General features: G+C 50.2%; 1 protein-coding gene across 7 annotated transcripts in view; it reads right to left on the bottom strand.

Annotated features, from left to right (window-relative positions):
- Positions 1 to 4614: 4614 nt before the first annotated feature.
- Positions 4615 to 23344, bottom strand: part of Tom1l2 (target of myb1 like 2 membrane trafficking protein) — a 121981-nt gene continuing 103251 nt past the window's right edge. For 3 of the 7 annotated variants that reach the window (XM_006246506.5, XM_008767835.4, XM_063269332.1), the window contains exons 9-16: positions 23072 to 23120; positions 22492 to 22615; positions 19878 to 19995; positions 18967 to 19042; positions 16580 to 16642; positions 10631 to 10690; positions 8690 to 8726; positions 4615 to 7799 (exon numbers count right to left, since the gene is read on the bottom strand). In XM_006246506.5, the coding sequence (XP_006246568.1) occupies positions 7651 to 7799; positions 8690 to 8726; positions 10631 to 10690; positions 16580 to 16642; positions 18967 to 19042; positions 19878 to 19995; positions 22492 to 22615; positions 23072 to 23120 (676 nt within the window). In that variant the 3' untranslated portion in view covers positions 4615 to 7650. The remainder of the gene's footprint in view (positions 7800 to 8689; positions 8727 to 10630; positions 10691 to 16579; positions 16643 to 18966; positions 19043 to 19877; positions 19996 to 22491; positions 22616 to 23071; positions 23121 to 23344) is intronic. The other 4 variants (NM_001399549.1, NM_001399550.1, XM_006246508.5 and 1 more) reach the window with 2 other exon arrangements.

The raw sequence follows: 23344 nt of genomic DNA on the forward strand, positions 1-23344 counted from the left end.
TATTAACTCGTTCAATCCTCCCAAAAGCCTTAGGAAGGTGTGTGTTCCCTTCCCATTCTACAGATGAGACAACTGAGGCGGGAGGCGAAGGGAACTGCCTAGGACTCCCCGACGCTGCCTGAGGCTGTCTTGCATTGGGGATAACACGGCGACCCGGGACTCCGGGTGCCAGAGGACAGGCCCTGTTCACGACGCCGCAGCCAATGGGTGCGGAGCCCGGAGTGGGGTGACGCGGCGTCAGCGTGCGCTCGCGGGACTCGGGCTTTGGTCACGTGCCCAGCGCCCGTTCGACCCGGGGGCGGGGCAGTCTGACCTGCGGTTACGCGCTCTGCCTCGTGGGACTGCTCACTGCAAGCACTACTTCTAAAGTGTAAATTTCTGTGCCCGCTCCGGCTTCGCTACCTGGGAGACCAGCATGCACCTCCCGCTTGGTCCCCATCCTTTAAGCACTGCAGACACTGTGAACCTTGAGCAGCAGGACCTCTCTGCTCAGCAGTGCCCTCAATGTTGGGAGCTCGGTGGTGCCAGGAATGGCAGGCGCTGAGTCGGAGGCTGCTGCCACCCTGCATGACCCCGTTATCTATCTTGACTGCAAGGAACTAAGCTTGGGCCTGGCTGGGTGAAGGAGGAGAGGAGCAGGCAGTGGGAATAGACTACTAAGAAGCCAGAGCCACCTGGGAGGGCTTAGTCTCCTGATCTCACTTTATATAGAGGGACTGCTGACTTAAGAATTCCTGCCCTAGATGAGGGCTGATCTCTTTAGAGTCGACTTCTGGTGCAAGCTGTCCAGGAGGCGTCTAGCCCTCTCTGATGCTCTGTGTTCAATCCATTGTGGTAGCTGCTTGTTAACAGTCTCTACCCCACAAGAGGGCTGGGTATGCTCAAAGCCTGTACACAGTAGGGGTTCAGCTTACAAGTGGAGAGGGGGAAATTGCTGGCTATTGGGGGCTGGGGAGCAGTGGTATGCTCTGAGTCGCAGAAGAGAGCAAAGTACATCAATTGATGACATCCCTTGACACCAGTCAAGTCCAGCCTAAGGGATTTACTGTTGGAATTCCAGGTCCAAACCCGGGAGCAGAGTCTGATAGGAAGATGCAGGTTTATTAGATCCACCATGAAGAGGAAAGAACAGATTCTCCATCTCCCATGGTGCCCCCCCCAGGTGTAAAGAACCGTTATAGAAAAATAGTATAGGATGAACAGAGGAGGGAAGCCCATGTGCTAAGTGGGGTTTTTCCAGGCCCCGTGTCTTCTGATACTCTGGCCACTGCAACTCACTTTGACCCCGTTGAGTAGAGAAGGAGCTAAACCTTCCCCGGACCACCAGATGTTCTGGGTTCTGACAGAGGGCCAGTGCCATCCCTCCCCCTACACTCTCAGCAATGGGAAGGACGAAGCCAGAGGTCTGTGTTTGACATAGCCTGGTCAGCTCCCATCTCTTTAAGTTTCAACTGGGCCTTCTCATCAGAATTTAATAGTGTTAGGCAAATGGGAAGGGATTACAGTATCTGCTGAGGGATTCAGAGAGGCCTCAAAAGTGAAGGGGGTGGGGCTGGGGGGTGGGGCAAGAGACATGCCAAACAATCTGTTGTGAGGACTGTGATAGGTTAAAATACGGGATGTTTCGCCTGAATATTGGATTTCAGGCCATACCAGACTGACAGCTAGCTGTCCCTTCAGCCAGTGTGTGGATTCCTTTTTCTGTCCTCATCTTCCCTGGGATCCTACCCCAACCCCTTCCACTCAAAGACTGACATGCAAAGGTCCCTGTGTATCACTCACAGTCCCATTTCATGGGTGAGGAAAAGGGGCAGAAGGGGCATAGTGAATTCTCTGGTGCCACCAGTGTAGTGTGTGAATGCGCTGAATGGGATAGACAGGAGACAGCAACAGAAGAAAGTCACTGGGCTTCCAGAATCATCAGACTCTCTAGAGCTGCCAGCAGAGACCTGACCTCCTGGGATGTTCAAGACATGGCCGAGAGACCTGAACATAGCCTTCCAGAGACCATGAAAGAACAAATAGCTTCCTTGAATATCTCGGCTCTTCTTGGGTATCATGCTTGTCTGGGATCTCTGGTTCTGCTCTTGTCTAAGATCCAGAAGACATGTTTTTCTTGGAAAGTGAATAGATAGTGAAGCTCCTTTCACATCAAGAGCTTCAGTGGAGACTGCTGGGTGGGGCTATCATCAAGATGGGGCTCCAGAGATGGGAGGGGAGGCAGTAAGGCCTAACAGGAAGAAAGGAGAGCCAGAAGTTTGTCTCTGTCCACATGTACCCAAGGTTTTCTCCCTCCTCTAACAGTCAGGGGTTTGAAGGCGAGTTCTTGGTATTTTGTGTAAACCACCAGAAAGAGCTGTGGCCCCGAGCTGCTTGGCAATCTCTAGTCGGTTAGAGCAGAGCCAACCCTAAGGAAGCAGAGCCAAGACACACAAAGGATAAACAAGCAGCTAGCCTACTATATAGATGGCACCTGTATACAGCTGTTCCTGAGACCCGGTCCTCGTTCTGACTCGTTAACCCATTTCTGCCACAACCCACAAGGTTGTATGCACCCTTTGAGCGAGGCGTTTGGGCCGCTGACTCCATCCTGACAAAGCGGCCCTGGTGCCACTTTTCTCCAATGTTTGTTGCATTTGTCTCCCCTCACAGAATCCCTACTTTATAGGAGTGTCTACTAGTCTACTGGGAAACTGCACATTGGCAAGTGCCCACCAGGGGTTGCAAAGTCCCTCCTCGGAGAATTGTCAGCCAGATCATAGCCGCCATGACCGTCCTGCCCTCCCTCCTGGTCTGGCCAGCCTACCCTAACAGTGCCAGAGCCTTCCTCCCTGCAGGCCACAGGAGTTCTCTAGCACTCAGCAGAGGAGGGGCCTTGGTTCTGGGAATTGAAGAAGGCTTCACGTTCCCTAAGGGCAGAGGCTGAGCACTAGCCAGGCACAGGCATGAGGAACACTAAGGAAAAGTGCACTTGGGCCTTGTGAGCCCAGGACAGCCTCCGCCCACCTGCTCTTCATGGGGTAGAGATCGACTTCTGGATCCTTCAATGCCACGGTGCCTAGCACAGAGCTGGGGCACAGAATGCACTCAAACCATGTTGTGTGCTCAGCAGGATCTGGGTTGTGAGCCAGTGTATGGTAAAGGTACTCTCCTCTTTTTTCCTGTTGAGGGCTTGTGATTCACTCCACCTGGTCAGAGTCAGAGCCTCAGCTCCTGAATCTTGGGGTGACAGTGGGTCTTAGGGTGCTGAATGCCGGGGGTTAGCGACTGGAGGGACCCCTATCAGCCTGTGCCTCCTGGGCCTTTCATCAGCTGCACATCTAGCAGACTGGGATCTGGGTCTAAGTGACAGGTATTTTAATCTCTGTGTCCAAAAGCAAGTCTGTGGCTTTTCCTAGCCCCAACTTTTCCAGGACAAGCTGGCAGACGTTAGCCAGAGACAAGTTTGGTACATTTATTACACTTGAGTTCCATCCTCAAATCCGAGAGGTGAAGGGTCTGAAGGGCTTCAAGTCCTCAAGTTAAAGAAGACATAGGCACAGGTACTGGATCCACTTACTCGTGTCTCTCCACTTGGTCTCTTTGCTCAGGGCTGACTGAGGCCACTTTCTAAAGGACAATACATCAAAAGAGTGCCTTAGGGCAGCCTCCTGGACTGGCATAGGATCCTCACAGAAGGTGAGGAGGTAGGGAGGGGCAGAGATAGGCTGCTTTGGGGTGACAAGGAGATTCTAAAACTGTGATGGCCACACAACCCTCTAATTCTTGATGGAAACCATCCAAATGAACATTTAAAGTTTTTAACCTGTATCTGTGGTGTGGACTATAGATTTTAAAGAACAAAGCTGGCGAGAGGGGCCAATTCTTCTGGGAGCTGAGATTTGGCATGGCTTTATAGAAGATTCTGGTGCTTTTTTGGCAGAAACCCAGGTGAGGGGTTTGATTGCCTCAGGCCTACTTGCTCTGAGCCAGGGCACATGGTCTTGCCATGTCAGAGTCAGAGGAAAATCCATTATACTCAGTCCTGTGGCTCTTAGGTGGCCAGAGTAGATGTATACCTGCCCCTTCCCCAAAGTCTGCTGGTCTGCTGGAGTTTCCTCCAGGAACTAAGGAGGGCAATCTGCAACTGCTCCCTCCATGAAGGCCTCTTAATTGTGGCATGTGGTGCTGGCCTGTGGCCCAGACCTTGGGAAGCAGAGGCTAGAGGATCTCTGGGCTAGAGGCCAGCCTGGGCTAACTGGTGTGTTACAGGCCAGTCAGGACTACATAGTAGGACCCGATCTCAAAACATGAAATAAAATCAAAAGGCAGATGGGAGCTAGAGAGATGTCTCACTGGTTAAAGAACACACTGTTTTTACAGAGAGCTGGAGTTAAGTTCTCAGGGCCCATACAGAGGCTTACAACCACCTTCCAACTTCAGCTCCAGGGAATCCAGTGCCTTCTCCTAGCTTCTGTAGGCACCTGAACTAGTAAGTGCACAGATCTACACTCAGACAACACACATAAACACAGAATTTTAAAAATTAAAAATTTTTTTTAAAAAAAAAGGAGTCAGGTGGGCCAACCTCCAGGCCCTTTGGATGGTCAGGCCAATTAGATATCACACAGAAGGGCTGGTTCAACTATTTATTGTGGAGTACTTTACATGCAAGAACACAAATTAGAGACAGTGTTTGGAAGCAGAACCAGTGGGGTAGGGAGACACAATAGTTGTCACTCTGAGCCACCCTCCAGAAGCAGCTCTACCCACAGAAACAGGACAGGGACAAGAATCTGACTCGTGAGACAACAGAATAACAAACTCAACACCATCTTTTCAGCAGCTCCAAAGATCCTCAGATCCTCACAAAGGAAGTGCAAACTTTAGGAAGAAACTACCCAGCTCTCCCAGAGAGCCTGAGGGCATGAGTGTGGCAGGAGGGAGCAGTCAGGACAGAGGATTGACAGTTATTCTTGGGAGCTAGGGGAAGCCTAGCTTAGACCCCATGAACGTGAAGGGCTGGGGATGCGCACTGGGCTAAGCAGGTTCCAGATGGCCACAAAGGGAGGATCTCCAAGTGGAGACATGCTCCCCTATTGGCCTCCTGTGTGGCTGAGCACACAGGGAGACCCAGGCATCCCTACAGCAGAACACAGGGAGGCTGCAGACTGGCCAGGCAGGAACAAAAGCCCCACTCTGCCCTCCCAGCCACCTAGGACCACCTGGTCCCCAGAGTACCTATCCTGCGCCATCTGAGAGGCCATCAGCCAGAGGACAGTGGAAAGGGGAGCTTTGTGGTGGAACAAAGGAGCTCACTGCCCTGGGCCACGGAGGGTCCAGCCACCACTTTCCTGGCTGAGCAGTGTAGTGGCAGACAGCGTGGGCTAGGTGGGTAGGACGAGGGTAACGAGCCAAGTCACAGTCTCTCACACTGAGGGGCTGACAGAGTAAGTGGAAGCTGGCCGGGGCCACAGCTACCAAGAAGCCCTTTTGGCTCCAAGCCCCCATGTCCCGTGCACAGATAAATGAGTTGGTGACTCTCGGCCCAACTCCAGTCTGCCTTCTTAGTACCTGGGCAGAGGTCACTCTAGGGCACCCGGAGACGCTCCTTCGCTGCTGCCTGATGGCCAAAAAGGTAGGAAGAAGCAGTCTTCACACTTCAGCACACAATGAACAAAAAAAGGTTAAATACATCCTCAAGAAAATATTTTGACAAAATAAATATTTTAACCTATAATCAGGTGTAATTAGTGCTTATGAGGAGTCCCGGCGATAATTTAGTGTAATTAAGTACACACTCTATCTGTGATTTCTAACACTTGTAGAGACTGCTGGCTTGAGAGGGCCCAGCTTCTAAGGACTTTACCCACAGATGGTGGGGAAGAGGCAGGAAAGAGTCCTCAGGACAGGACAGCTCACAAGAGGTGAACCTCCCTCAGGCCCCTCAGACCCCCAGGCCCAGTCTTGCTTCTGGTAAAGGCCTCAGGCACATGTCACTTCAGCCCACAGATAAGGCAGACTACCTCTAGACATGATGTGAAGAACACAAACCAAGCCACTAGCTGGGCTGGTCCCAGCCAGAGAGGTAGCCTCTTGATGGCTGGTGGGAGTCCTTGAGTACCTGCTGCCCCCACAGCAGCCCAGCTTCAGTCAGACCCAGCAGCTGGAGTCAGGAGGTCAGAGGACAGCTCTGGACACTGGTACTAGGAACAGCCTTGTTGGGGACCCCCATCAGGCTCTCTCCCTGATGGAAGCCTATCTCCCTTTCTATGTCATCCATAAACAGGGGCAGCCTCTTAATTCAGAGATGCTGGCCTGGTTGCTATTTCCTACATGTCCAACTCTTGTAGGCTGTGTATAGCTGACTCTCACAGACAACCCTTCTAGAACTGTGCCAAAGGCCAAGCTTTCAGGTACACTGAGCTCCCTGGCCGCCTCTGATGTGACAAGCCGTCAGAAGCCTTAGCAGCCAGGCCAGCCTTTGAGGGCTCTGCCCTTGAGAAACACTGAGAGAAGTTCTGGTTGGCCAAGGGTCCTGAATGGAGGGTGGAGGTGAGACAGATGCTCAGAGAGGTCTGGGCATTCAGCAGGTCAACTGAGCTCCCTGCAGGAGGGGCTTCCTGGATGCCTTTGCAAGCCTGAATGACATCCTCCGTAGGTCCTGCCAGATAAGGCCTTGCCAGACCCGCCGGGCATTGCCAGCTCTCATTTGCTCAGACTGAGGCTGTTAGCAAGCTTCAGAATGAATTGGTGGCTAGAGATATGTGAGGTGGGGACAGCCATGAAGGCTGAGGCCATGTCAGGGAGAGGAGAGGACTGGAGTATGGCTCCTGGTCATCTGGAACCTCCAGGCACAGCCCATAGCTACCTTCTTCTGGGCCTAGAGATAGCTTGCGGAGGCTGTTGAAGACCAAGTCTAGTCATGGGATGCATTAAAGTCATGTTGCTTTAGCAAATAACCCTCTGTAGACACCAGGGCCGGGTATGAATGTGAGTGTGCATGCCGTGCCTGGAGTAAGCCGTCTACCATCTGCGGGGCACATGCTGCCCTCACAGCTGCTGTCACACCAAGAGCCACAGGTCCCTGTCTTGGTCCCAGGCCTGGCAGTCGACTGATGGAGAAGGGGCCAGGGACATGAGGGCCCTTCAAGGTAGTAACCACAGAACCCACTCAAGTACAGACACACTAAGTGCCACAGGTACCACACAGTTCAAGGAGAGAAACCAAGTCTGTAGTTACAAACGCTTGAGCCCTGCTTTCTCAGAATCCTTGATGGAAGAAGGGGGTCCAGTGGAGCAGTGTCTCACCTGAAGGAAGCCATGGAGCTAGGCAGAAGCAGGAAGGGGAGATGAGAGGGTCAGTTCAGGAGTTCTGACCAGAAAGTGTCAAGGGGCTACCCTGCCTGGCGCTGTGCCACTGGTTCTTTCTGGGAAGACCGAAGGCCACGAGGGCCCTCGGGGGGAGGGAGGACAGGACCTCTGGTCAGTGCTGCAGTTGCCACCCAGAGAGAAGGTGGCAAAGTTGCTCCTGACCAGGGTGGCCTGGGTGCAAACACAGTGGCATTTCCATGGAGATACAGGTATGCAGGCTGGGGGAGTGGCCAGTGCCCAGTGTCCACTGGGAGAGTCAGCAGTGACCTGCCAGGGCGCGGCAGACCACAGGACAGCTCACAGAGCAAAGAGCGCATCCTCAGACCGCTCTGGCTTCTTCCGGTTTGAAGTGTTTGAGGCTGGTGCAGGGGCCTCTGTTGGGGGTGAGGGCAGGTCTGGAACTGTTTCTGCAGCTTTGGCTCTTTCTTCCAGGAACTTATCAAACTCTGCAATACAAACCAAATTGAGGGCCAGGCTTGATGGGGTCGCTTAGCTGGAGCCCCACACCCTGGTCTCCAGCTCCAGCCAGTACAACCCTGGCCTGGCTGTGCTCTGGCAGGGGGTACATGTGTGCAGGACCCTCTGGCAGGACGTGTGTGTACAGTAGGGATGAGAGGGATGCCGGCAGGAGAGCAACCAGCTAGATCCTAGTTATTCTGAGCTCTCTCAGTCTGGACCAGCCTATTCCTGATTCTGCACACACAATAGGGGAAAGCTGGATTAGAGGTGAGAGAAGGGAGGACCCTACATACTGCTGTGGCCCTAAAGATGAGGAAAGGACCAGCAGCCCTCGGTCCCTTCATAGAAAGGCTCTAGAAAAAGTATGCAGAGTACCCACCCCTTCAGGAGCCCAGAGCTCTAGCTCCCAGATCACACAGGGCAGGGCTGAGAAATGGACCTGCACCTGCTTAGACACCACAGACCCACGCTCACTGACCCAAGGATGAGGCCTGAGAAAGGCTGCAGAAGGCAACCACTTAGGACAATGGTAGGTCCTTAGCCTGGCCTTTGCCACAGGGTCTGGAAGAATCCAGGGGAGGGGACGCATGGGATGAGGTGTAGAAGGAAGACGGAAAGGAGGTAAGGTCAGCTGGGAAGAGGCCAGGAGCCTTGGTGGAGAACTAGGCCCATGTTCCCACCTAGCCATCAACTGAGGCCCAGATGCCCAAAAGGCCCTGCACTGTGTGGGGCGATTCAGTCCCCATGAAGACTAGGGCTCGGGCCCAGCCTCGCATGGCTCGAGCAGTTCAGAGTATGGGGCCAGCCCCTGTGCAGTCCTGAGTGAGAGTTGGGAATGAGAGAGCAGAAGGACTGTAAGACCACTGGCCAGGCCTACCTTCACTCGTGACACCCTCTTCTAGGTCGTCACCCTTCTGTGGATGGAGAAAAGAATGGCATTAGGGTTCATCCCTGTCCTGCCCACTCCCCACCTCTGCCCACCCATCGCTACCCAAGTGAAGTGCGACTTTTCCTGCTTCCAGAGTTCTCTTCTTCCTATTAGAGAGGTGGAGAGTAATCTTGAAGAAAAAAAAAAGTTTTTCTTTCTTTCTTTTTTTAAGAGCAAAACGACAAAAAAGATTCTAGGTTTTGATCTCCTAGAAGGACAATAAAAAAATTCCAGGCTGGGGATTTAGCTCAGTGGTAGAGCGCTTACCTAGGAAGCGCAAGGCCCTGGGTTCGGTCCCCAGCTCCGAAAAAAAAAGAACCAAAAAAAAAAAAAAAAATTCCAAAATTGGTGCAGGCTCCTACCTGTCCTGCATCCATCAACACCAGGTTCTGAGGACAGACGCCATGGTTACATGAGGCTGAGACACATCAATGCTGCCAGCATAGGGATTCTGGAAAGAGGCTCTGCACACCAATAACTAGAAGCTGCTTGGGGCCTGTATGGCTTATGTCTGACTCCAGCAGTGAAAGCCAGAGAAGCTGCCATCTAGTCACACGCCCACAGCCTCCAAGGAGCTGGACCCACCTTCCCCTGGACCCAAGCTCCTATTCTTGCTGCCTAAGAGGCCATGGAGGTCCTGCGCACCTCTACACACTTATGTGGATCACACTGGAACAAACAGAGAGGAGCTTATTTATATACAGGCCTCACCAGCAGCCAGGGCTGAGCTGCCTGGGCTTCTTCTGATATATCACTGCCTTGGTGAGAGTCTTGCTGACAAATCCTTTCTAAATCTTGTCTCTTTAGGGTCTCATGGTGCCCAGGTTGGCCTTGAACAGACTGAGTAACTAAAGTTGGCCTTACAGTTCTGACTCTTCTGCCTCCATTTCCCAAGTGTTGGGCTTAGAGGTGTGTGTGACACTGTGTCTAGTCTGGGTGAGGACCCTGAGACTTTCTGTTCCTGCCTTGGTAAGGGACATATTTCTTTCTAGGCACTCCTAGATTTCATGGAAACTTTCAACCTTCCCTGACACCCAGGTGGCCGCCTCCTGGGGCAGCATCTTTAGAAGGCCTGGCCCCTGGGGAAAAGGCTGTGTTTCCCCCTGACTACAGCTTGCTGCCTATGTCCTGTGGGAGTTGTCACAGGAAGCCTGTAGCCACCACAGAATCCCCTATACTCCAGCTGCTGTGATGAAATGCTCTGTAAGGAGCAGGGAACTGGCTTGAGGCCATCTTCAGACACTTGGTCTTCTCTCCATCCCAGAAGGTGGACAGACATTCATTTGGGGCAGAGCTTGTAAACAAATATGAGAAAGCGGTGGGAATGGGGATGGTGGTGAACTTAAATCCAAGCACCTAACTCACTTGGGGGTGGGGGAGAAAAAAAAGAGAAATGAGGGTTGGGGTGCAGCATTCCCCTCGCATGCACAACGCCATGACTGCAATCCCCAACTAGGGGGAAGAAGAGAAAGGAAACAAAAACCAAAACACAAAAATATCCTCCTCCCTCAAAACAAAAAGCAGCATGAAACAAAAAAGAACCAAGCAGAACCACTGAAACACATGCCTCTGCCATTTAAGAGAAACTGGAGAGGATTCAGTGTGTGTTACAAGTGGTTAGAGCTGGGCTCTCCACTGCCCACAAGTGTGAGACATTGAAGGGACCTGCCCACATCTGTACAGAGCTGTGTGGCTGAGAGGCTGTGCCCAGAGCCAGCACCACCAGGCTCCATGTGAAGGAAAGGAAGGTGAGCTTTGCTGAGCTGCCTTCGCCTCCCTCCTCCAACCCACCACTGTGGAGGTAGAGCCCCTGCCACAAGCCCCAAGGCCTTCCTCAGAAGAACTCCTGCCTTGCCACACCCCACACCAAATGTAAAAGTCAAGTCTCACCAGGTCTGTCCTGAGCCACACCTCAATGTCGTCCATGACAGAGGGCTGCGCAACGGGAATCTATGAAGGTAGAGGCGGCAAGCAGCGGGGTCAGGCAGCCCCCACACAGCCAGGTGAAGGAAGACAGAACACCAGAACAAAGTAAATCGTCAAAAGTAACCCCCAAACAAAACTAAAATGTACACAGAGCAAAACAACTACATGGCACGCACAGGCAGCACAGGCAGCTATGTGTGAAATGGCGGGCGAGGAGAGCAATGAGGTGGTAAAAAGCAGGGGATGCCGGCAAGGGTAGTGGCAGAAAGTACGTGTTCTTGATATGGAGAACTTTTTGCTTATGCGTGTTTGCCTTTTCAGGCCAGGGCTGCAGACACCTTCTAATCTCAGAAAGGACTAGTCATGTGGCAGCCATGACAGGAGAATCAGCTGCCCTCAGTAAAGACCACCCTAGCCAAGAGGCTTTTAGGCCAAGGGGAATAGAGGGGAGCCAGGGTAGCAACCTGCCTAGGCAGGTTGCAGGGTTCTTGGGAGGGCCAGGCAACCCAGCCCTGGGCCCTGTTTGCTCCATGAGGTGGCTTTGTGAGTTGGAGAAGGAGCCAGAGGCACGTGCTCCCTTCTATAAAGCAGGCTCACTCTACCTCTAAGGGGAACGCAGCTAAAATGAGGGCTTTGATGACAAGAAAGGACAGAGCACTTTAGTCTTCTTTCTCTCCTTTGAGGAAAAAATACCACTGAATAGCCTCAAACACCTTAGCTTCCTTTAGCCTCAGCCTTTCTCCTGTCTAAGCTTCAGTGGTTGAGAGAAGTAGTCCACTGTGAGCTGAGAGCGAATACCTAGGGTGTGGCAAGATCCCCCTCAAACCTGGCTATGGGAGAAAGGGTCATGCCTTGGCCTGAGCCAAGGGCCCCAGAGCAGAGATTCTGGAGAACACATGCAACTAAAACCACTTGAGCTGCTATCAGATACAACAGGATAGTAAGTGAAGGCCTCTAGACCTCCAGAACCATGTTAAAATGTTGTCTCCCAGCCTAGACAATGAAGTGATGGCCCTTAGTCAGGGCAACCACCTCTGTACCTACCCCCTGACTGAGAGGTGCCTCACCTGGGAGCCTTGCTTATTATTAGCTCAGTATTTCTAGAAGAAGGAAAAGGAAGGAAAGATGGTGCCATGTCCACAGCTGGCGACATTCTAATGTCCAAATCTAGGGTCGAATAAACTTTAAACAGGCAATAAGAAGATTCAGTGTAAGGAATTCTTAAGGACAACAAAAACAATCCCAAACTCCAGCCTGAAAAGGAAGAGGACAAAGAGCTCATACTGCCAGCTCCTGCTTTGCAGGTTGAAATCTGTGGCCAAAAGGTGTGGCCCCTGTGCGTGCTGAGCAGAGGCTTGCAGTACCCCTCAGCAGTTGTGACCCCTGTTCTGAGAGCATGCTCTATGCCCAAGCTTCGCCCTGCTGTGGGCAAGCACAAGCATTTTCAGAATGGCTCACAAATCACATGACAATGTCTCTCTGTGCTGCCAATTTAACCCCCAGACACTTCAAACTCTTGAACTGGATATTTCAGGGAGCTCCTACACCATGACACAGGTCCTGGTGACAAAGCAGATGATTACTTGGGGTGAGAGCAAGGATGCTCAATAGCTGTGCCTGCAGTGCCCATGGCGGATGCCTGCCTTCCCCTCAGAGAACATTAGGACACAGTGGGTGCAATCTGCTATCTGAGGACCGCAGGGTGGGTGGGGTGAGAGGGGCTTTCTACCTTGACACAGTCCTGGAACAGGATGTGCTGTCTTCATGTTCTTGCTATCTATAAACCACAATATGTGACTTGCAGAGGACATGTGCCAGGTCTAATCCGCAGCACAGTCAACAACTTCTCCAACAAGAAATGCCAGCTATGACGGGAGAGCATGTGGGTCCCTTTGCCATATCCATCTCTGTCCACCTAGGAGAAGCTGGGACACCATATCTGCAAGCTTTCTTTGGTGTTGGGACGGAACATAAGATCTCCTGCAGAAGAGCTGGACACTTTCACTGTGTTGCTAGCTCTAAAGAGTCACATTCAGGTTTTTCTTTTTTCTTTTTTTTTTTTTTCTTTTTTTCGGAGCTGGGGACTGAACCCAGGGCCTTGCGGTTGCTAGGCAAGCGCTCTACCACTGAGCCAAATCCCCAACCCCCTCAGGTTTTTCTTATAATTGTTTTTATTGTTAAAAGGTAGAGAGGCGGCTCTGGAGAGATGGCTCAGTGGTTAAGAGCACTGACTGCTCTTCCAGAGGTCCTGAGTTCAATTCCCAGCAACCACATGGTGACTCACAACCATCTGTAATGGGATCGGATGCCCTCTTCTGGTCCCTCTGAAGACTGCTAAAGTGTACTCATATACATGAAACAAAACAAAACAAAACAAACAAACAAACAAAAAACCAAATCTTAAAAAAAAAAAAAAAAAGTAGAGAGACTAGGCAATGGCCGCACAGTGAGCCGACAATGGAGCTGGGCTCCTTCTGGACCACAGTGCCCAGCGGCAGGCTGGGGTCAAATCGTTGCTCTTTGAACCATTTCCTCGATACAGAGAGCCAGCCTCTCCTGTCTTGGAGGCCTCAGCTGTATGGGTAGAGGTGGAGGAGTTGGCCCAAGCTTGGCCTCCATTTCCTCCTCTGTGAACTGGGTGTCACTCCAGATTCAGGATCCCTCATCTTCCAGGTTTCTGTTTTGGTGTTCTAATGTAGAAACTCCAGGGAGTCTGGTCACTGGAACTAGGTCTCTTGGGCCTCAGGGCATGTTCTGAGGAGGTAGGTGCTGTTTATCAGCTAGGCTAACAGAAGGCAGAGAGAGGACTGACACAGCAGAGCTGGGCACCTGCTCTGGGAAGCAGGCAGAACAGCCCTCGTACCACAGAGGTACACCCAGACCCAGACTCAACAGTACACTCACTAGAAAATACAGCCTGTGGAGGCCCAGGGCAAGGGAGAAGCACCCCAGCCCAGCTGATAGAGGGAGGGAGGAGCATGGCTGGAGTCTTAGTGTGGCTCTGCCCTGTGGCTTTGAGAAGTCACCAGGCTCTTGGGTGTCTTAGCATCGTATCTGTTGCATGAGAGGCTCATCCAGCAGACCCTAGGAAGCTGTGGTTCTCATATACCATGATTTTCTTGGACCCTGGTCCATGCTGCAGGCTGTTAGAGGAGGTTGAAGAATGATGAGGGAGAAAGACAAGAGGAGGTGAAAAGAAAGGACTCCACCCAGAACACCCTCTCATAGAGACCAAGGCCAAATGCTGGCCCAAGTGAACATGGCAGCCACCCTGGTAACACCACCCAGCCCATCTTATGGAGTCCAAAGAGATTCAAGCATCTCTGATGCCAGAGTGGCAGGTTAGGTTCTGGGTGGTGGGTCGAAGCCAGGAGCTTCAGGCAGGGCCACTCCACCTTAGGAACAGAGGAGGGGGAGGTGCTGCCACTGGATCCAGCCAGTTTTTGGTTTTCTGACTTTTTTGGGTTTTATTGTTTTTTTGGTTTGTTTGTTTGTTTGTTTTGCTTGTTTGTTTAATTTTGTTTTTTCCCTTTGGTTTGCTATGTCTGGGTGTCTGCCAGGTTATAGAGTGGGGATACCTAGTGTTAGCCTCTCACAACAGTAGGTTTTCATTATTGTTTTTATTTTTAATTGTGTGCCTGCCTGCCTGTCTGTCTGTCTATGTGGGGCTATGTTCATATAAGTGCACGTGCTCATGGAGGCCAGAAGAGGGCATCAGGTTCTCTGCAGCTGTGGTTATAGAGCATTGTGAGTGGCCCGATGTGGATGCTGGATACTGAACTTGGGTTCTCCACAGGAGCAGTATGTGCTTTTAGCTGTTGAGCCATCTCTTCACCACCCTTTAGAACCCACTGTTGCTGTTCTTCCTTGCTCTGCCCCTTTGGTGTTCGGGAGCAACATAGGACCATGAATGAGTGTGGGGGAGTAGTCTTCTACTTCTGTTCTTGCTTTGACATCATTATTGTTGTTGTTGTTGTCGTGGTTATTTCGACTTGTGTGAGTGTGTATATAACAAGGTCCCATTATTCAGCTTAGACTGGTCTCTATGTAGCCCAGGCTGGCTCACATCATGAGCCAGTCTGCCCAGTGCTGAGACCAGAGGCATGCTTTACCATACCAGCTTTCATGCTCTGGATTTCCCTGCTTGTACCCTGGAAGTGGGAGATGATTCTAAGTGATCACCAGCCAGAAGTATCAAAAAAGATTCAAAGGCTAGGAAGGGAGGAAAGGGAAGGCCACTGACTCTGGGCTCAAGCCAGATCTTGCCTATCTTCACCTGCCAACACACCTGGTGTAATGACCTAACTGTGCAAGCTCCCCTCATACCTGAAGTTCCAGGAGAGGACAGAACTCTTCCGCAGTTGTTCCCAGCTCCAAGCATAAAAGGACACCTGCCTGCCCAGTGGTGCAAGTCTGTATTCCAAGCTATCTCTAGAGGAGCCATGAAACTCTGACTCCACCCAACCCAAGGAGGGGCAGTCTAAAGCTCGTGGTCTCACTCAACATACACAGTTTCCATATGAAGAATCTGTACTTGAGAGGTTTGAGAAGGTAGGATTTCTATACTACAGGAGACAAAGCAAAGCAATTAACACACATTGTTTTAAACTGTAGGAAGGTGAGACACTAAGTTAGCTGTTAGTTGGGCTTGTTTCTGGGAAGTTGAAGACTGGGGCTCTATATGGGAAGGGAAGGGTAGAGACAGCTTGTGTGGACAAAGACAGGCACCATCACCAGCTGCCCAGGTCACATCAGGTAGTTTTCAGGACAGTATCCTTTTTTGCAGGGCTAACAGGCACAAGGGCACACAGCTAGATCTTTTCAATTTGAACAATTGAGATACAGTTTTAAGAAGCCTGCTGTGGGCCAGGGCCTAGCCTGACCACACTTGCAGGAATAGCCCTTCAGTCAAAGAAACAACCACTTTCTTACTCAGGGTGAATTTGTGCTGCTGTGGGAGTGGGAGAGCGCAGGCACCACTGAACTAGAGTACTGGTGGCCTAATCCTTTCTTAGGCAGGTGGCCTCTGTGCTGCAAGTCACTTTAAAGTCCTACATGAGACACTCGCCCACCTGGGTCCCTCCTGGCCTGACACCAAGGCCTAGATCTATATCTGACTCACCACATTTGTCCAGAGGACAGAGGTCCACATGCCTACTTCTGTCACCAGCTTATTTCTTTGTATCCTCACCTGCTCCACCCCAGCACATGTACGCAGAGATTTGATTCTGTACTTGGGGTGAAGTGGTCAACCTGAGGCAAACAGCCTGGGACCCAGCTCAGGGCCATCTGCACGGGTAAGGTGGGAATGACCCTTGAGCCTCTGTCACAAAAGCTCTACATGAGAGTGCACTGTCATGTGATATAAGCTCTCCTAGCTTTATCCTCCTTTCCCTCTCTTCCATCATCTATACATTTATGTAAGAGATCTCCAGGCCATATGTGAGACGCTACTATATGATAGAAGCCCACCAAACCTAGGCTTGCCAAATTCCTAGGTACAGGCCAAGAGGGAGCTTCTCTGGCTGGACATAAGCGGAGTCCTCTTATAACGGCCCCTCCCACCGGGCATAAGCCATGATTACTTGTACTCATCCTGGAAAAACGAATACTGCCGAGAACTCCAGAGTCGCTGGAGAAGGGAAAGGCCCCCTCACACCTGCAAACATCCTAGCCCACGAAGACCCAGGGGCATAGGCTCAGCAAAATGCCAGGGAAGGTGTTTCTGGAGCTGGAAGTCTGGGGCTGTATGGAGAGTCCGCATAGACACAGGGGGATTTGGCACCCAGAACAAGTGAGTGCTTTGTGTCCTGTCTGTCACAAGGACTGGGCAGGTGGCAAGAGGAAGGTGCCGACTGTTGCACAGTGAGGGGCTGGGGTGGGCAGCGAGCTCACTCGGCTCTGGCTCCTCACCATTCCTTGGGTCATGAGCCAGCTGTCTATGGGCTGCAGGTCAGAGTCCCCACCTCTCCCTCTCTGTTGGGCCAAGGACAGAAAAGCCCCCCCCCCCAAGAAAAGTCATACCACATATTATAAAATAGAAGAGTCATTGTTCAGACTTGATCATCTGTCACACAAGGAAATGTGTGGTTTGACGCTTCCCACCCCTGTCCTAGCACACACCCTGCTTACATGTCTGGAAAAGAGAAGGAAAATTCAATCACCATACCCTAGGCTGGATAACAAAATGTTATTGCTGACTGTTCTCCAACTCCTGGAGGCCTCTCAACAGCATGAGAGGTCGGGTGCCAGGTCTGATTCTCTTGATAGGAATACTCTTTTCTTTCTTCTTCTTCTTCTTTTTTTTTTTTTTTTTTTTTTTTTGTGCCCTAGGCTGACCTGGCCTTCCCAGTCCCCCTGTCTCAGTCCTCTGGAATTACAGTTGTTGCTACTAGGCCTGGCTGAGGGGATTGAGAACTATCCTTTCCTAACTCACTCTGCTTTTTTCTTTTCTTTTCTCCATCTTAGTTGTCCAAGTATTTTTTTTCTTAAATTCTTGACTTGAATGCTGAGTTCAGCATATCGTTCCTTGCTGTCTTATATTTATCTGTTTGTTTGTGGTGCTCCTGCTGATCTCAGAACATTGTACCCACTAGACAAGTGAGCTATACCCACAGACCTCCTGTATTAAAAACAAAACAAAACAATTCATGGGCTGGAGAGATGGCTCAGTGGTTTAGAGCACTGTCTGCTCTTCCAGAGGTTCTGAGTTCAATTCCCAGCATCCATACGGTGGCTCACAACCATCTGTAATGGGATCTGATGCCCTCTTCTGGTGTGTCTGAAGACTGCTACAGTATACTTACATATATAAAACAAATAATTCTTAAAAAACCTATTCACTTTGTAAGTGCAATGTACATTCATGTGTGTGCATGCATGCCACTCTGCAGGTGGGGGTCAGAGGGTAACTTGTAGGAGTCAGTTGCTTTTTCCCACCTTGTGCTTCTGAGGATGTGAGTCAAGTATACAGTATACACGGCTGGCAATTAGTGTCTTTCCCTGCTGAGTCATCTTGCCAGCCCTCTACTGCTTCTCTACACGCTGTAACTAGAGGTGGGATCTTACTTGCAGAGGTGTGTCTACAATCTTCTCATCTCTGCTCTGTTCTCAATTCCAGGACAGCATGGCCTAGGAAGGGTCAAGACAGCCTGCAGATGTGTTCACACACAGATACACGCATGACTGTCCCATGTCCTGCCAGTCTTTCTTGCTGAGGCCAGTCCTTGCCCCAGTAACAACGGGAACAGCAATCTGCCCACTATCATTGGTAAATCTGCTGAAATCAGCAAGACCTTTGCAAACAGGGAGCCAGGCCAAGCCACGCATTCAAAGGGTGACGGGTGAGAAACAGACCACGTCTCCTGGACTTGGACCCAGGCCTGGGCACTGATAATGTCCTGGGTCGGAGCAGGACACGTGCTAGCATGGTAGGGTGGAGAGCAGAGCCTGCTGGGGAACAAGGTTGCTCCAGATTGAGGTGAGCCAGGGGAGGAGTCACCCCCATCTTCACTAGGCAGTACACGGGCAGGCCCTTGGCCTGGCTCTCTAATTCTCTTGCTGGGTTCAGTGCAGAGAAGTCTAAGTAATGGGAGAAAGAGCAGAGACTACTGTGCAACGGCAGGATGCTGAGATCAAGGCAGTGGGTACACATGCCAGCTCAGAAGGGGAGTCCTCGCCCTCAAGACCAAGCCTTTCCATGATGCCAGGTTCCTTTCCACAGGGACCACAGGAGGCTAAGGGCCCGTCCTTGTCCAGTGAACGGGTGGGCACATTCCCCTTTCATTCCAGCCCAGGGGGTCCTGGGAACCCTCTTCTTCTCTGCTAGGCAGACAGGCATGCATTCCCATACATTTCCTGGGCGATTCAAAAGAGAAATCTGCAAAACATCAAGTGCACATGGCCTTCTCCCCTGGGATCTGACTGCTCACAGGAATGGGCTGTGGTTTGGGGCTAACACAAATTTCAAAACCTTCTGACTCTTGGCTTGACTTTTTCTAGGCCTAGAGTGAGAGAGGACACTATCCAAGCCACCTCACAGACAAGCTCTGACCCTCAACTGCCTTTCCCTGGAGTCCGTACTACTTTGAGAGGCCAGTAGTGAGGTGGCTCAGATCAGCATTTCCTTTCCTTGTGAGGATCAATGTTTTACCAGTGCACTCCCCCCACCCAGAGGTGCTCCGTGGTATCTTCCCTAGGCTGTCTCTGCCATCTTCTGCTGAATTATCCAGCCAGCTTTACCAAACTGCCTATCTTTATCTCCAGGAGACTGTGGGCAAAACACAGGCTTGAAGACCTACCATTTCTGAGCTCTGTTTCCGATTGTCTAGTGCAGAAGCGAGTCCTCCAACAGCCTGGGGATCCTCATAGGTGACCCTGAAGAAAAGCAGTGCAAATGAGTTCTCTCCCAGTGGGTGCAGAGGTGTGCTGTGACCTGTAATCTTTTCCTAGCTCATGGTGCTTGCCTCAGGTGTGATCTTGGCCTGGGGCAGAGGCTAAGGACCCCTGTTGTCTGCCTCCTAGTGGATGAGGCATAGAGCTAAATTTTGGCACCAGTTTAGTCAGTCCTCTAAGACCTGGGATACCACACTTTTCAAGCATTCCTGCCTTGAGTAACAATATTGAAGCTCAAGAGAAAGATGTCAAAAAGTGTTCTGGAAGTCCTCAAAGGAAGGGGTTTCAGAAGGCAAAGTACTTATGTTACAAGCGCCAGCCCCTACTGGGCTGAGTGGATGGGTGCTACTTCCAGATGCAGGGGCTGTCTGCTTTGGAACCAGTGCCCCCACTTGTGCATGGCTTGCCTTGCCCAAACTGCTTGGAGAAGCCTCTGCCCTGAAGTCTTTTGTTTTTTGTTTTTCCTTCAATAGGTTGTCTGCTGGCAGTAGGTCTGGTTGCCTGCTTTGGGGGGAGGGGCTGAATGAGGCAGCCATGATAGGGAAGTAGGATTTCTCCTCAGCCCTGAGAGGGCTGTAGAAAAGAGAAAACAATCTGTGACAAACAGAACAGATGACCCTGGGCAGAGAAGGGGAGAGGGGGCTGGCACTCATTCAGTTTTAGCACTTAACAAGTCCTCACTGTGATATTTTTAAGTTTTTAGCATTCTTAAGTCTGGTAAGAAAGAGCTGCTTCTCCTTTTAATGTGACCAGGCTGGGACAACATCCCCTCACCCACTAGTATCTGCAGAAAGCCACTGAAAAGAGCCCCACATACGTCTTTCGCTGTTCAGCCAAGGAGTTTCCTCTGGTCTGGGCAAACATGTCAAAACCATCTTGTGGCTTGCACTGCTGAAGTGAACTGAGGGTGCCACTGACACTCTCTGTCCCCAAGTCTGTGACAGCAAAACAAGAAGTAGATGACAACAAATATGGGTTGTATAAAAGGCTGGTAAAAACGGTTTATTATTGTATCATTACCATTGTCTGTTTGTCTGTCTCTGACTGTCTACGTCTGTATGCATGCAACTTAGGTAATGAGACTTGCATGCCAAGTATCTTTATCTACTGTGCCATTACCTTATTAGCCCCAAAATACAAGTTTTTGATGGAGTGGCCCCAAAAGTCAGGATGATAGTCTTCATGGGTTACGACACTGTGGGTAAGAAGGTGTCCTCAGCGTTCCCAGTACAACATACACAAGAACCAGGGCAAGCAAGGTGGGAAACAGGCTTTGGCCTGAATCTGAAACTGTTCAAGGAGGGAGAGAGGTATCCTGGACAGAGACTGCTGGCGGTGAGAGCAGGGAGTAGGGTGAGCATGCCTGCAGCTTCCTCACGTGCCCCACCAGTCCACTCAGACACAAAGTCTAAGGGTCTGGGCCACTCCTTTAACTTGGAAGCTACAACCGAGGTACTCAGAGCCAGAGCACTAATACATCAGGTCAAATCAACATGGCCTTGGGCCTCAGGAGCTCATGCATAACTGAGCAGTTAGGAGGACCAAACCCTGCAGTGTTTGGCTTCACATGTTAGGAGAGGCTCAAATGGGTCCTTCAAGATTTGTGGAGGTGTGCTGCAGGACAAGGGGAAAAAGGTGGACAGACACCAGGTTTGGAAAGCCAGACATTGGAAGTGTTAGCCTTGAGAGGGCATGAAAGGCGTGGCTGAAGAGGGAGAGGAGAGCTGAACACTAAGGTAAAGCATCAAATGGAGAAGCAGCAGATACACTTTGAACTTTAGGTATTAAATGCCGTGGCTTACACTTGAACTCCCGGCACTCGAGAGGCTGAGACAGGAGACTTGCTGTGAATTCAAGACCAGCCTGGGCTACATATTAAGTTCCAGGCAGGCTTTTCAAAAGGCCATGCCAATATAGGGCCAGTGAGATGGCTCAGCAAGTAAAAGGACTTGCCACCAATGTTCTACACGTAATCCTTAAAACCTACATGGTAGAAGAAAAGAACCAATTCCCACAAGGTGTTCTTTTACCTTCACATGTGTACATATACAAACACTCTCTCTCTTCTCTCTCTCTATCTCTCTATCTCACACACACATATATAATAAATAAACAAATCATTATAATTTAAATTTAAAGCTATACATACATACATATATGTATATATATATATATATGTCACACACACACACACACACACACACACACACACATATATGTCATCAGCTAGATAAATTGAGGGACAGACATCTACTCTACCTTAGATATATGACTACAGAGAAAACTGAAACACCAGAATTGTAACAACTGACAGGCCACTGAATAAAAGATTAATCCAATTGTAGTGAACTGAATATAGAATTATTAGGAAAAAGAAAACATAAAATCATAGTAGAGGAAGAATTTTGAAGGTCATGGCTATTAGTTTCACCAATATTAGAATTTAATTTTATATAATTTGGTATAAATGAAACATACTGAGTCACTCACACATTCTCATTGTCGAAAATTGAGGAGTGTCTCCTAAACTTCATACAATAGAACACTTTAGGTTGATGGTACAGTTTGAGGTAGGCAAATATATCATACTACCATTTTCTGTTTCCTAGCCCTGTGCAGACATTGCCAATCCATCTCAGATTCATCTTTTAGGGATTGATGTATAACAGTTAGCTTTAATTGTCAACTTCATATAATCTAGAATCATCCGAGAAGAAACTCTCAATGAGGGACTCTCTAAACTAGGTTGGGATGTGGGCACATTTTGGGGGCTTTGCTTTGATGCATTAACAAAAGTGGGAGGACCCATCCACTGTGAACAGCAAGACTGCCTGGGTTCCGGTTCTGGACTGTAAAATACAGAGGTGGGGGCTGAGAACAGATAACATACATACATTCTCTCTGCTCTTAATTGTGGGTGTGACGAGCTGCTTCAAGTGACTGCAACTTGGAATTGTAAACCAAATAAATGTCCCCTAAGCTGCTTTTTCTGTCAGATTAATTATTACAGTTACAGAAATGAAACTAGGACAATGTGGTTGTAGGTGCCCTTCATACCTACGTTGTGAGCAGCCAGTGAGATAAGATACTTGCCACCTTTAGCCTAGTTAGCAGTGAAAAGCAAATCATTTCAAGCTCAAAGAACTCTCCAGATAAAACATGTTAGTTACTCATCTTTTGAAAAGGAAACAATTTCCACATCGTCAGAACTTCTTTCAAAAACCTCTACTTCCCAACAAAGACTTAAACCTCAAATTTCAGGAAGGAGGTTATAAAATGAAGGTGGTACAGTTGGCTAGGACTCTGGAGCACGCCTCCACGTGGACCATTCCAAAGGCCCTTTCTGACCTCCCAACAAAGAGAAAGATATCAAGGGAGGGAAGGAAGGAGGGAGGGAAGAAAGAGGTCATTTCCTCCATTTTAATACTCACCCAAGCCTGCGAGTTGGGAGGAGAGAGAAGATGGGGGTGCCGTGCTTCCCACCATGGGGCTCACCACAGCGGGAGAGCCTGGGCCCAGGTCTATTAAGTTGTCTTCAGTAACTTCACTTAGTACCTGTCAGGACATGAAGGTGAGGTCAGCCCTTGGGTTAAGCTCCAGCAACCCCATACAGATCTGCATGCACTCACAAGGAAGGGCATCAAAGCTGTCCAGCCAATGGAGGATAGGTCTCCATACCTACCTGAAGGGTACATGGTGGACTCAGGTTAGCAGTGAGCCCCATACCCTGCCCTCCTCTCTTCCCTTCTCACAGAAGGAATATTGAGTCACTAGAATGCTGCCTCACTAATGACTGTAGACTGTCTTCCTTCTGCCTTTCCCATCAGGATGCCTGCTAGCTCTCCAGCTTCCTTTCAAACAGAGCTTGCTCTGTGGTTACCCAAGTATTTGTATTTGGTCCCAGTTAGAAAACCAGAAGTGAGGCCTGAGTAGGCCAAGCTCGATAAGCTATAATGTGTATATGGGTAGGTGCCCACCTCAGAAGACAACTGAGCTCCAAAGAACACTTACTCCATTGCTGGCATTCTGAACGGATCGGCCAGACCGGTACCTCTCGAACCTAACAGGAAGGAGAGCAGACACAAGAATGATGTGAGTGAGACACAAAGGGCTGTGCTCATAGTCCTGAGAACACTGGGGTCCAGCAGAGGCAGGAGACTGGCCAGTACTGTTAGTGGTGGGGACCTCACATGTTCAATGTGTCATGTTTTCCTTGACATGGGGCTCCTGTCTTAGAGGTTTAGCTCTATTGTCTCTCCCATAAGCACCCTGAGCTGGCATCAG

This window comes from Rattus norvegicus, chromosome 10 (genome assembly GCF_036323735.1).
Source record: "Rattus norvegicus strain BN/NHsdMcwi chromosome 10, GRCr8, whole genome shotgun sequence".
NCBI classification, from domain to species: domain Eukaryota; kingdom Metazoa; phylum Chordata; class Mammalia; order Rodentia; family Muridae; genus Rattus; species Rattus norvegicus.